General features: G+C 39.3%; 1 protein-coding gene across 1 annotated transcript in view; it reads right to left on the bottom strand.

Annotated features, from left to right (window-relative positions):
* Positions 1–15,726, bottom strand: part of LOC133613886 (voltage-gated inwardly rectifying potassium channel KCNH7-like) — a 193,329-nt gene that overhangs the window by 55,323 nt on the left and 122,280 nt on the right. Inside the window, exon 6 of the mRNA XM_061971768.1 lies at positions 6,703–7,128. Coding sequence (XP_061827752.1) covers positions 6,703–7,128 — 426 coding nt within the window. The remainder of the gene's footprint in view (positions 1–6,702; positions 7,129–15,726) is intronic.

Below are 15,726 nucleotides of genomic sequence, written 5' to 3'. Positions count from 1 at the left end.
ACATTATGTGTACTGTATGTTGTTACATCACATTATGTGTACTGTATGTTGTTACATCACATTGTGTACTGTATGTTGTTACATCACATTATGTGTACCGTATGTTGTTACATCACATTATGTGTACTGTATGTTGTTACATCACATTATGTGTACTGTATGTTGTTACATCACATTATGTGTACTGTATGTTGTTACATCACATTATGTGTACTGTATGTTGTTACATCACATTATGTGTACTCTATGTTGTTACATCACATTATGTGTACTGTATGTTTTTACATTACATTATGTGTACTGTATTATATTACATCACATTATGTGTAGTCTATGTTGTTACATCACATTATGTGTACTGTATGTTGTTACATCACATTATGTGTACCGTATGTTGTTACATCACATTATGTGTACTGTATGTTGTTACATCACGTTGTGTACCGTATGTTGTTACATCACATTGTGTACTGTATGTTGTTACATCACATTGCGTACGGTATGTTGTTACATCACATTATGTGTACTGTATGTTGTTACATCACATTATGTGTACTGTATGTTGTTACATCACATTATGTGTACTGTAAGTTGTTACATCACATTATGTGTACTGTATGTTGTTACATCAAATTATGTGTACTGTATGTTGTTACATCACATTATGTATACTGTATGTTGTTACATCACATTATGTGTACTGTATGTTGTTACATCACATTGTGTGTACTGTATTTTGTTACATCACATTATGTGTACCGTATGTTGTTACATCACATTGTGTACTGTATTTTGTTACATCACAATATGTGTACTGTATTTTGTTACATCACATTATGTGTACCGTATGTTGTTACATCACATTATGTGTACTGTATTTTGTTACATCACATTATGTGTACTGTATGTTGTTACATCACATTGTGTGTACTGTATTTTGTTACATCACATTATGTGTACCGTATGTTGTTACATCACATTGTGTACCGTATTTTGTTACATCACAATATGTGTACTGTATTTTGTTACATCACATTATGTGTACTGTATGTTGTCACAGTAAACATGATGTCATTATTTAGGAGGGAAAGAAGAGCAGCGTGGTGAAAGAAGATGATTACGGCAGATCATGTTTGGTGTAATGGCGTCCTCACAGAAGTGGATCCACATCCATCAGAGCGGCCTGGCAGCCATCCGAGCATCCAGCATCCAGCATCCAACATCCAACATCTGCATGTAAGCTGCCGGCCCTCACATAAATGCATCAATGATTGCCGCTTGCTAAGCCATTAATCCGCAAATGCATTCCACAATGAGCACCATTGAAAAAAAAAAACATGCAATTTGAAGTAATCCTCTCACAGCCCAGACAGAGAGACTTTAAGTATAGTGACCTGGTCCATGGTCCATGGTCTATGGACCATGGACCATGGACCATGTCTGGACTGGTAAAGGATGATGCTGCAGGGAGGGAACGTGCAGGAACATATGCAGTAATAATATACCATAATACTACACATATGCAGTAATAATATACCATAATACTACACATATGCAGTAATAATATACCATGACACTACACATATGCAGTAATTCTATACTATAATACTACACATATGCAGTAATAATATACCACAACACTACACATATGCAGTAATACTATACCATAATATTACACATATGCAGTAATAATATACAAACCCCGTTTCCATATGAGTTGGGAAATTGTGTTAGATGTAAATATAAACGGAAAACAATGATTTGTTCAACCCATATTCAGTTGAATATGCTACAAAGACAACATATTTGATGTTCAAACTCATAAACTTGATTTTTTTTTTTGCAAATAATAATTAACTTACAATTTCATGGCTGCAACACGTGCCAAAGGAGTTGGGAAAGGGCATGTTCACCACTGTGTTACATGGCCTTTCCTTTTAACAACACTCAGTAAACGTTTGGGAACTGAGGAGACACATTTTTTCAATGGGAGACAGGTCTGGACTACAGGCAGGCCAGTCTAGTACCCGCACTCTTTTACTATGAAGCCACGTTGATGTAACACGTGGCTTGGCATTGTCTTGCTGAAATAAGCAGGGGCGTCCATGGTAACGTTGCTTGCATGGCAAGATATGTTGCTCCAAAACCTGTATGTACCTTTCAGCATTAATGGTGCCTTCACAGATGTGTAAGTTACCCATGTCTTGGGCACTAATACACCCCCATACCATCACACATGCTGCCTTTTACACTTTGCGCCTAGAACAATCCGGATGGTTCTTTTCCTCTTTGGTCCGGAGGACACCATGTCCACAGTTTCCAAAAAAAATTTGAAATGTGGACTCGTCAGACCACAGAACACTTTTCCACTTTGTATCAGTCCATCTTAGATGAGCTCAAGCCCAGCGAAGCCGACACCGTTTCTGGGTGTTGTTGATAAACGGTTTTCGCCTTGCATAGGATAGTTTTAACTTGCACTTACAGATGTAGCGACCAACTGTAGTTACCGACAGTGGGTTTCTGAAGTGTTCCTGAGCCCATGTGGTGATATCCTTTACACCAGGGGTGTCAAACTCAAATACAGAGTGGGCCAACATTTAAAACTGAACAAAGCCGCAGGCCAAGGTTGAACAAATTAACCTTTTAATAGGGACCCAAACAAGTTTTGCATTAAATATTGAACAAGCACGGCTTATATAACTTTATAGTGACATGCAAAATCGAGTTTCAAATAATAATAATAATCATTAAAAAATATCAATGGCATATCAGATAAACTTTAAATAAAAATGCAATGCCTCTTTTCTATTTGCAGCTTTCTGATGTAAATATCAACATTAACTTTTTCCACAGGCTAATAAATTAGAAAATACCGGTAAAATAATGAATAAACCAACCATTCAGGACTTTAAACTGCTCCGTTTGCAACACACTGATCTAATCTGATATGCCCAAGCCAGATACCTGCTAATTTTTCTTGGATGCTAGTTCATTAATGTCGGGGCTCAGGCTTTGAGCTGAGGCAACCCTCATTATCGAACGAAGGTGTTCATCAGTCATTATATCTTGTATTCCACAGTCTTGGGGGCGTGCCTTACAGGAACTGCTTTTAACGTCCTTTACGTCACGTCCGCTTTGCATCCCTTCTAACAACGTGCCCGCCCAGTCACAAGATGTGAGCGGCTTCTGTACGCACGCACATGTAAATGCAAAGCATAATTCATCAACAGCGATACAGTTTACACTGATTGTGGCCGTTTAAGCAACTTTAACACTGTTAGAAATATGCGCCACACTGTGAATCCACACCAAACAAGAATGACAAACACATTTCGGGAGAACATCCGCACAGTAGCACAACATAAACACAACAGAACAAATACCCAGAACCCTTTGCAGCACTAACTCTTCTGGGACGCTACAATATACACCCCCGCTACCCCCACACACACACCTTGTAGCGTCAGGTTCCAGGTGTTGTGCCGGATAATGCACCCCCGGCGTAGAATGCACCCCCTGACGGGAGTGTTATATCAACTAAAGCCATACTTGCCAACCTTGAGACCGCCAATTTCGGGAGGTGGGGGGTGGGGGGTGGGGGGCGTGATCGGGGGTGGGACTGGGGTGTGGTTGTGGGCGGGGGCGTGTTTAAGAGGGGAGGTGTATATTGACAGCTAGAATTCACCAAGTCAAGTATGTCATACATATACATATACACACACATATATATATATATATATATATATATACATCCTGAAAATATGCAAACAAAACTGTGTTTAGATAATTGATACTTCAAACTTGCATAAATAAATATTAAGGAATATAACATAACTTGGCTTCTGAGAGCTTCAAAATGTAATGAATAAAATGCTAAAGTTGTTGATAAACAAGCAATTATTTTAATAATTAAATATGGTAATTTTAAATGAATTATTATGATCATTTAAAATTAATTATTTCATATATGTTTATTTTAATGTATAATTATATGGCTGGATGTAATAAGGCGTCAGAAAAAATACAAATAAAAATACAATTAATTTTGATGTTTTTAGCAAAATATAGTAAAAATGTATTTAGTTTTTTTTAAAATAAATTAATAAATATATTTATTTTTAGGTAAGATAAACATAATAATACAATTTATCTCTAGTCTGGATGATTTAGTTCTTGTCACCCTGTTGTCCTCCCGTCATAAAAAAAAGGCTGTCCTCACTCAGGCCACGCCCCCTCCAGCTCCGGCTGAAAATCGGGAGATTTTCGGGAGAATATTTGTCCCGGGAGGTTTTCGGCAGAGGCGCTGAATTTCGGGAGTCTCCCGGAAAATTCGGGAGGGTTGGGAAGTATGACTAAAGCCCACACTTAAAATTCCATGTGCAAGATTGAATCTATTCAAAAAAGTTATTTAATAAGAAGCCAAAAGTGCAAAAAGAATAATGTTCGTGTTGGAGGAGTTGTGAATGAATGACATATGAAATCCGTGCTGCAGTCGCTGCTGGGCCACAACATTAGGTACACCTGCAGACTGCAGCACGGATTTCATATTTCATTCATTCACAACTCCTCCAACACGAACATTATTCTTTTTGCACTTTTGGCTTCTTATTAAATAACTTTTTCAAATAGATTCAATCTTGCGCGTGGAAACTTTAAGTGTGGGCTTTAGTTGATACAACACTCCCGTCAGGGGGTGCATTCTACGTCGGGGGTGCATTATCCGGCACAACACCTGGACGCTACAAGGTGTGTGTATGTGTGTGTGTGTGTGTGTGTGTGTGGGGGGGGGGTGTTTGGAGGTAGCGGGGGTTCTATATTGTAGCGTCCCGGAAGAGTTAGTGCTGCAAAGGGTTCTGGGTATTTGTTCTGTTGTGTTTACGTTGTGTTACTGTGCGGATGTTCTCCCGAAATGTGTTTGTCATTCTTGTTTGGTGTGGATTCACAGTGTGGCGCATATTTCTGACAGTGTTAAAGGTTTTTATACTGGCACCCTCAGTGTGACCTGTATCGTTGAAGATCAAGTATGCCTGGCATTCACTTGTGTGTGCGTGCAGAAGACGCACATATTATGTAACTGAGCCAGCAGTTTTAACTTGCACTTACAGATGTAGCGACCAACTGTAGTTACTAACAGTGGGTTTCTGAAGTGTTCCTGAGCTCAGGCCCGGCCCTAACCAATCTGGCGCCCTAGGCAAGATTTTAGGTGGCGCCCCCCCCCCACATCGGCAGTGAAGTGTATATATTCACAAGAACCCGAATAGCTTTGTCTTTGACCTTTTTTTTTTACTTACAACTATACCTAATATATAAAGGGGTGGAAAAGTGACTATTACCTGCAGGGCAAACATTAGCTAACCAGAAGGCAATAACAATGTAAACAAAAAACACCTGCTTAAAAGATCTAATACAAATGTCCCTGAGGAATGTAAGGTGGGAGTACTGTAATTACCTAACATTACATTATTATTTTCCATAACAATTTAGCCCCCTCCACAATATTAACCCGACGTTAAAACAGAACTAGCTATTTATTGATTAGCAATTGCCGAATCATGTGACATTAGCTTAATGCTAAAAAGCCAGCTACTATCACATTCTGTAACAGACAAATAATTTCATGTAGGCTAACGTTACCTACCTGCTACCTCTGTCTTTTCTCGTTTCTCCTCCTATTCTTTTCTCTTTTTTTCTTCCCTGGGCACCTGACAGTTTTGGCCTATTTTGACATCTTGTGTTGATTTTTTGATGTGGTGACGTCCAAAAAGAGTCATGATACGGGAAGGGAGGGGGCGCACCGTGCGGGGGGAGGGGGTGGGCGTAATGTTGTAACAAATAATATTTCTAATAAATAGGCTTTACTTTGCATTTTAATTAACGTGGGATTATTTTTTTGTATTTAGAAATAATAGTACCAACTTTTTTTTTAATTAATTTTTTTTCTCCAACATTTGTGGCACTGGCGTGGCGCCCCCTGATGGACGGCGCCCTTAGCATTCGCCTATATGGCCTATGCCACGGGCCGGCCCTGCCTGAGCCCATGTGGTGATATCCTTTACACACTGATGTTGCAGTACAGCCTGAGGGATGGGAGGTCACGGGCTTAGCTGCTTACGTGCAGTGATTTCTCCACATTCTCTGAACCCTTTGATGATATCACGGAGCGTAGATGGTGAAATCCCTAAATTCCTTGCAATAGCTGGTTGAGAAAGGTTTTTCTTAAACTGTTCAACAATTTTCTCACGCATTTGTTGACAAAGTGGTGACCCTCGCCCCATCCTTGTTTGTGAATGACTGAGCATTTCATGGAATCTACTTTTATACCCAATCATAGCACCCACCTGTTCCCAATTAGCCTGCACACCTGTGGTATGTTCCAAATAAGTGTTTGATGGGAAATTCCTCAACTTTATCAGTATTTATTGCCACCTTTCCCAACTTCTTTGTCACATGTTTATCAGTTTGAATATCAAATATGTTGTCTTTGTAGCATATTCAACTGAATATGGGTTGAAAAGGATTTGCAAATCATTGTATTCCGTTTATATTTACATCTAACACAATTTCCCAACTCATATGGAAACCAGGAGGGGTGTAATATTACTTCCTTGTAGGAACAAAACTAGGTAATAATCTCTAGTAGAAGTACAAGTACAAGTAGAAGTATAATTTAAAGACAGGAGGGACGCAGTAGAAAGAACTGACCTCGTCTGATCCAGAGCCGAAGATGAGCAGGTCGAAGGGTATGGCGGCCACCATGTCGATGAGGAACCAGCCCTTGAAGTAGTGGATGGCGATCTTGGCGGCGTGGCTGACCACCTCCTCGTTGTGGTTGACGTAGGTGGTCCTGAAGTTGATGAGGATGTCGATGATGAACATGATGTCCACCATCAGGTCCACCACGTTGAGGGGGCTGCAGGAGTAGCCGCACTCCCGCCTGCGCTGCTCCTCCTGGTCGTTGAGCAGGAAGGCGGCGGAGTAGGGCGTGAGGATGGCGGTGTAGATGACCAGCAGCAGGATCAGCCAGTCCCACACCGCCTTGAAGGGACTGTAGTGCAGGATGGTGAACACGTCGATGCGGTTGGTCTGCAGCTTGTACTCCGGCAGCACGTCCGCTCCCAGGGACAAGACCTGCAGCCACAACTAGGTCAGGACTCACCTGACTAGTACTCTGACTAGTACTCTATATAGTACTATTGTAGTACAGGATGGTCAACTTGTCCCGATCAGTTCTACAACTCCACCAGCTGACCAAGATCAAACACCTTGTAACTTCATAGATGAATGACTGAATGCATGGGTGAATGATGGATGGTTGAATGGACAAATGAATGGATGAATGATGGATGAGCAGATGGATGAATGGCTGAATGAACGAATGAGTGTATGAATGAATGGCAAGATGAATGAATGGATGAATGAGTGGATGATGAATGGTTGAATGAATGATGGATGAGTGGATGGATGGATGAATGAGTGATGGATGCGTGGATGGGTGAATGGTTGAATGGATGAATGATGGCTGGATGAGTGGATGATGAATGGTGAATGAATGAGTGAATGCATGGATGTATACCTGGTTGGATGGACGAATGAATGGGAAAACGATGAATGAATGGATTAATGATGGATGAGTGGACGAATTAATGGTTGAATGAATGAACAAATGGATGGATGAATGATGGATGAGTGGATTGATGAATGGTTGAATAACCAAATGAATGGATGAATGATGGATGAGTGGATGGGTGAATGAACAAATGAATGGATGAATGATGGATGAGTGCATGGATGAATGGCTGAATGAACAAATGAGTGTATGAATGAATGGCAAGATGAATAAATGGATGAATGAGTGGATGATGAATGGTTGAATGAATGATGGATGAGTGGATAGATGAATGAATGAGTGAATCAGTTGATGGATGAGTGGATGGATGAATGGTTGAATGAACAAATGGATGGATGGCTGTTTGCATGGATGAATAAATGAATGATGGCTGGATGAGTGGATGATGAATGGTGAATGAATGAGTGAATGCATGGATGTATGGTTGGTTGGATAGACGAATGAATGGGTAAACGATGAATGAATGAATGGATGAATGATGGATGAGTGGATGGATGAATGGTTGAATGAACAAATGAATGGATGAATGATGGATGAGTGTATGGATGAATGACTGAATGAACAAATGAGTGTATGAATGAATGGCAAGATGAATAAATGGATGAATGAGTGGATGATGAATGGTTGAATGAATGATGGATGAGTGAATGGATGGATGAGTGGATGAATGATGGATGAGTGGATGGATGAATGGTTGAATGAACAAATGGATGGATGGCTGTTTGCATGGATGAATGAATGAATGGATGAATGATGGCTGGATGAGTGGATGATGAATGAATGAGCGAATGCATGATGTATGGTTGGTTGGATGGATGAATGAATGGGTAAACGATGAATGAATGAATGGATTAATGATGAATGAGTGGATGAATTAATGGTTGGATGAATGAGTGAATGAATGAACAAAAGGATGGATGGATAGATGATGGATGAGTGGATTGATGAATGGTTGAATGAACACATGAATGGATGAATGATGGATGAGTGTATGGATGAATGGCTGAATGAACAAATGAATGGATGAATGGCTGAATGAACAAATGAGTGTATGAATGAATGGCAAGATGAATAAATGGATGAATGAGTGGATGATGATTGGTTGAATGAAGGATGGATGGATGAATGAGTGAATGAATGATGGATGCGTGGATGGATGAATGGTTGAATGGATGAATGATGGCTGGATGAGTGGATGATGAATGGTGAATGAATGAGTGAATGCATGGATGTATAGCTGGTTGGATGGACAAATGAATGAGTAAACGATGAATGAATGGATTAATGATGGATGAGTGGACAAATTAATGGTTGAATGAATGAGTGAATTAATGAACAAATGGATGGATGGATGATGGATGAGTGGATTGATGAATGATTGAATAAACGAATTAATGGTTGAATGAATGAGTGAATGAATGAACAAATGGATGGATGGATGATGGATGAGTGGATTGATGAATGGTTGAATAAACAAATGAATGGATGGATGATGGATGAGTGGATGGGTGAATGGTTGAATGAACAAATGAATGGATGAATGATGGATGAGTGCATGGATGAATGGCTGAATGAACACATGAATGTATGAATGAATGGCAAGATGAATAAATGGATGAATGAGTGGATGATGATTGGTTGAATGAAGGATGGATGGATGAATGAGTGAATGAATGATGGATGCGTGGATGGATGAATGGTTGAATGGATGAATGATGGCTGGATGAGTGGATGATGAATGGTGAATGAATGAGTGAATGCATGGATGTATACCTGGTTGGATGGACGAATGAATGGGTAAACGATGAATGAATGGATTAATGATGGATGAGTGGACGAATTAATGGTTGAATGAATGAGTGAATTAATGAACAAATGGATGGATGGATGATGGATGAGTGGATTGATGAATGACTGAATAAACAAATTAATGGTTGAATGAATGAGTGAATGAATGAACAAATGGATGGATGGATGATGGATGAGTGGATTGATGAATGGTTGAATAAACAAATGAATGGATGGATGATGGATGAGTGGATGGGTGAATGGTTGAATGAACAAATGAATGGATGAATGATGGATGAGTGCATGGATGAATGGCTGAATGAACACATGAGTGTATGAATGAATGGCAAGATGAATAAATGGATGAATGAGTGGATGATGATTGGTTGAATGAAGGATGGATGGATGAATGAGTGAATGAATGATGGATGCGTGGATGGATGAATGGTTGAATGGATGAATGATGGCTGGATGAGTGGATGATGAATGGTGAATGAATGAGTGAATGCATGGATGTATACCTGGTTGGATGGACGAATGAATGGGTAAACGATGAATGAATGGATTAATGATGGATGAGTGGATGAATTAATGGTTGAATGAATGAGTGAATTAATGAACAAATGGATGGATGGATGATGGATGAGTGGATTGATGAATGATTTAATAAACGAATTAATGGTTGAATGAATGAGTGAATGAATGAACAAATGGATGGATGGATGATGGATGAGTGGATTGATGAATGGTTGAATAAACAAATGAATGGATGAATGATGGATGAGTGGATGGGTGAATGGTTGAATGAACAAATGAATGGATGAATGATGGATGAGTGCATGGATGAAAGGCTGAATGAACACATGAGTGTATGAATGAATGGCAAGATGAATAAATGGATGAATGAGTGGATGATGATTGGTTGAATGAAGGATGGATGGATGAATGAGTGAATGAATGATGGATGCGTGGATGGATGAATGGTTGAATGGATGAATGATGGCTGGATGAGTGGATGATGAATGGTGAATGAATGAGTGAATGCATGGATGTATAGCTGGTTGGATGGACAAATGAATGAGTAAACGATGAATGAATGGATTAATGATGGATGAGTGGACAAATTAATGGTTGAATGAATGAGTGAATTAATGAACAAATGGATGGATGGATGATGGATGAGTGGATTGATGAATGATTGAATAAAGAAATTAATGGTTGAATGAATGAGTGAATGAATGAACAAATGGATGGATGGATGATGGATGAGTGGATGGGTGAATGGTTGAATGAACAAATGAATGGATGAATGATGGATGAGTGCATGGATGAATGGCTGAATGAACACATGAGTGTATGAATGAATGGCAAGATGAATAAATGGATGAATGAGTGGATGATGATTGGTTGAATGAAGGATGGATGGATGAATGAGTGAATGAATGATGCATGCGTGGATGGATGAATGGTTGAATGGATGAATGATGGCTGGATGAGTGGATGATGAATGGTGAATGAATGAGTGAATGCGTAGATGTATACCTGGTTGGATGGACGAATGAATGGGTAAACGTTGAATGAACGGATTAATGATGGATGAGTGGACAAATTAATGGTTGAATGAATGAGTGAATTAATGAACAAATGGATGGATGGATGATGGATGAGTGGATTGATGAATGATTGAATAAACGAATTAATGGTTGAATGAATGAGTGAATGAATGAACAAATGGATGGATGGATGATGGATGAGTGGATTGATGAATGGTTGAATAAACAAATGAATGGATGGATGATGGATGAGTGGATGGGTGAATGGTTGAATGAACAAATTAATGGATGAATGATGGATGAGTGCATGGATGAATGGCTGAATGAACACATGAATGTATGAATGAATGGCAAGATGAATAAATGGATGAATGAGTGGATGATGATTGGTTGAATGAAGGATGGATGGATGAATGAGTGAATGAATGATGGATGCGTGGATGGATGAATGGTTGAATGGATGAATGATGGCTGGATGAGTGGATGATGAATGGTGAATGAATGAGTGAATACATGGATATATACCTGGTTGGATGGACGAATGAATGGGAAAACGATGAGTGAATGGATTAATGATGGATGAGTGGACGAATTAATGGTTGAATGAATGAGTGAATGAATGAACAAATGGATGGATGGATGATGGATGAGTGGATTGATGAATGATTGAATAAACAAATTAATGGTTGAATGAATGAGTGAATGAATGAACAAATGGATGGATGGATGATGGATGAGTGGATTGATGAATGGTTGAATAAACAAATGAATGGATGGATGATGGATGAGTGGATGGGTGAATGGTTGAATGAACAAATGAATGGATGAATGATGGATGAGTGCATGGATGAATGGCTGAATGAACACATGAGTGTATGAATGAATGGCAAGATGAATAAATGGATGAATGAGTGGATGATGATTGGTTGAATGAAGGATGGATGGATGAATGAGTGAATGAATGATGGATGCGTGGATGGGTGAATGGTTGAATGGATGAATGATGGCTGGATGAGTGGATGATGAATGGTGAATGAATGAGTGAATACATGTATGTATACCTGGTTGGATGGACGAATGAATGGGAAAACGATGAATGAATGGATTAATGATGGATGAGTGGACAAATTAATGGTTGAATGAATGAGTGAATGAATGAACAAATGGATGGATGGATGGATGATGGATGAGTGGATTTATGAATGGTTGAATAAACAAATGAATGGATGGATGATGGATGAGTGGATGGGTGAATGGTTGAATGAACAAATGAATGGATGAATGATGGATGAGTGCATGGCTGAATGAACAAATGAGTGTATGAATGAATGGCAAGATGAATAAATGGATGAATGAGTGGATGATGAATGGTTGAATGAATGACGGATGAGTGGATGGATGAACGAGTGAATGAATGATGGATGAGTGGATGGATGAATGGTTGAATGAACAAATGGATGGATGGCTGTTTGCATGGATGAATGAATGAATGAATGGATGAATGATGGCTGGATGAGTGGATGATGAATGGTGAATGAATGAGTGAATGCATGGATGTATGGCTGGACAAATGAATGGGTAAACGATGAATGAATGAATGGATTAATGATGGACGAGTGGATGAATTAATGGTTGAATGAATGAGTGAATGAATGAACAAATGGATGGATGGATGGCTGTTTGCATGGATAAACGAATGAATGAATGGATGGATGAATGATGGCTGGATGAGTGGATGGATGGATGGCTGTTTGCATGGATAAATGAATGAATGAATGATGGCTGGATGAGTGGACGGATGAATGGATGAAAGGTTGAATGAAAAAAATAATGGATGAATGATTGATGAGTGGATGGATGAATGGTTGAATGAACAAATGAACAGATGAATGATGGATGAGATTATGGATGAATGGTTGAATGAACAAATGAGTATATGAATGAATGGATGGGTGAATGAATGGGTGAATGAATTGATGAATGAGTTGATGATGAATGATTGAAGAAATGAGTGAATGAATGATGTATGAGCAGATGGTTGAATGTTTGAATGAACAAATGGATGGATGGATGGATGATGGATGAGTGGATTGATGAATGATTGAATAAACAAATGAATGGATGAATGATGGATGAGTGGATGGGGGAATGGTTGAATGAACAAATGAATGGATGAATGATGGATGAGTGCATGGATGAATGGCTGAATGAACAAATGAGTGTATGAATGAATGGCAAGACGAATAAATGGATGCATGAGTGGATGATGAATGGTTGAATGAATGACGGATGAGTGGATGGATGAATGGGTGAATGAATGATGGATGAGTGGATGGATGAATGGTTGAATGAACAAATGGATGGATGGCTGTTTGCATGGATGAATGAATGAATGGATGAATGATGGCTGGATGAGTGGATGATGAATGAATGAGCGAATGCATGATGTATGGTTGGTTGGATGGACGAATGAATGGGTAAACGATGAATGAATGAATGGATTAATGATGGATGAGTGGATGAACTAATGGTTGGATGAATGAGTGAATGAATGAACAAAAGGATGGATGGATGGCTGGATGATGGATGAGTGGATTGATGAATGGTTGAATGAACACATGAATGGATGAATGATGGATGATTGGATGGATGAATGGTTGAATGAACAAATGAATGTATGAATGATGGATGAGTGTATGGATGAATGGCTGAATGAACAAATGAGTGTATGAATGAATGGCAAGATGAATAAATGGAAGAATGAGTGGATGATGAATGGTTGAATGAATGATGGATGAGTGGATAGATGAATGAATGAGTGAATCAGTTGATGGATGAGTGGATGGATGAATGGTTGAATGAACAAATGGATGGATGGCTGTTTGCATGGATGAATAAATGAATGATGGCTGGATGAGTGGATGATGAATGGTGAATGAATGAGTGAATGCATGGATATATGGTTGGTTGGATAGACGAATGAATGGGTAAACGATGAATGAATGAATGGATTAATAATGGATGAGTGGATTGATGAATGGTTGAATGAATGAATGGATGAATGATGGATGAGTGGATGGATGAATGGTTGAATGAACAAATGAATGGATGAATGATGGATGAGTGTATGGATGAATGACTGAATGAACAATGAGTGTATGAATGAATGGCAAGATGAATAAATGGATGAATGAGTGGATGATGAATGGTTGAATGAATGATGGATGAGTGAATGGATGGATGAGTGGATGAATGATGGATGAGTGGATGGATGAATGGTTGAATGGACAAATGAATGGGTAAACGATGAATGAATGAATGGATTAATGATGGACGAGTGGATGAATTAATGGTTGAATGAATGAGTGAATGAATAAACAAATGGATGGATGGATGGATGGCTGTTTACATGGATGTACGAATGAATGAATGAATGAATGGATGAATGATGGCTGGATGAGTGGATGGATGAATGGATGAAAGGTTGAATGAACAAATGAACGGATGAATGATGGATGAGATTATGGATGAATGGTTGAATGAACAAATGAGTATATGAATGAATGGATGGGTGAATGAATGGGTGAATGAATTGATGAATGAGTGGATGATGAATGATTGAAGAAATGAGTGAATGAATGATGTATGAGTGGATGGATGAATGGTTGAATGAACAAATGGATGGATGGATGGCTGTTTGGATAGATAAACAAATACATTAATGAATAATGGATGAATGAGTGGATGGATGAATGGTGAACGAATGGAAGGATGGATGGTTGGATGGATGAATGAATGGGTGCATGGTTAATGAATGAATGGATGAATGATGGATGAGTGGATGAATGAATGAATTTTCAAATGGATGGATGGATGGATGGCTGTTTGTATGGATGAACGAACAAATGAATGAATGGATGAATGATGGCTGGTTGAGTGGATGGATGAATGGTGAACGAATTAAAGGCCTCAACTTGTCTCCTCCAAACATATTTCTGGGTATTGTGGCCAAACAGCTCACTTTGTGTTCCATCTGACCACAGAACTTTCCTCCAGGTCTTATCTTTGTCCATGTGATGTCAGATGGAACAAAAATGGCCACAATACCCAGCAATATGTTTGGGGGAGAAAAGGTGAGGCCTTTAATCCCAGGAACACCATGCCTACCGTCAAGCATGGTGGTGGTAGTGTACTATTAGTATGTACAATCTATAAAATAGTGTGTACTATTAGTAGGTCATAATTAGGGCTTAGTGATCAGGTCGCATGCATCATGGATGACATGACGACACGTTTGGCAAGAAGAACAAAAATGGAGCAAACATAGTTTCCATTTCCTCACATGAGAGAATTCTGGCTGGATGCTCAATTATTCAACATCCGGACTTGGAAGGCGCTTCATGCCCAAAGTGAAAGTGAAAGTGAAAGTGAAAGTGAGGGCTGGGGAGGGGTGTCTTTCTGCTCTACATACAGTAGTGTTTCTTGGTATTCACCTTTCCCTACATGATGTCATCCATCAACCACACAGGAGTGGTGTTACCTGACTGAAGGTGATATCATCACCAAGAAGGAAGTAGACATGTGTATCATCACCAAGGAGGAAGTAGACATGTGTATCATCACCAAGGATGTTGAATATATGATGTTTATATGGCAGGAGATCTTGGCCTATATTTCAGGTGACCGGGTGAATCTATGGAAGCCCCATTGTTGCGATTTCCATGGACAACTTTTCTCTCATCCTGAAACTAAAGAGGT

This window comes from Nerophis lumbriciformis, linkage group LG13, assembly GCF_033978685.3.
Source record: "Nerophis lumbriciformis linkage group LG13, RoL_Nlum_v2.1, whole genome shotgun sequence".
In the NCBI taxonomy this organism is placed as follows: Eukaryota; Metazoa; Chordata; class Actinopteri; order Syngnathiformes; family Syngnathidae; genus Nerophis; species Nerophis lumbriciformis.
Note: the sequence above shows the minus strand (reverse complement) of the source record. Positions and strands in the feature narration are given on the sequence as shown.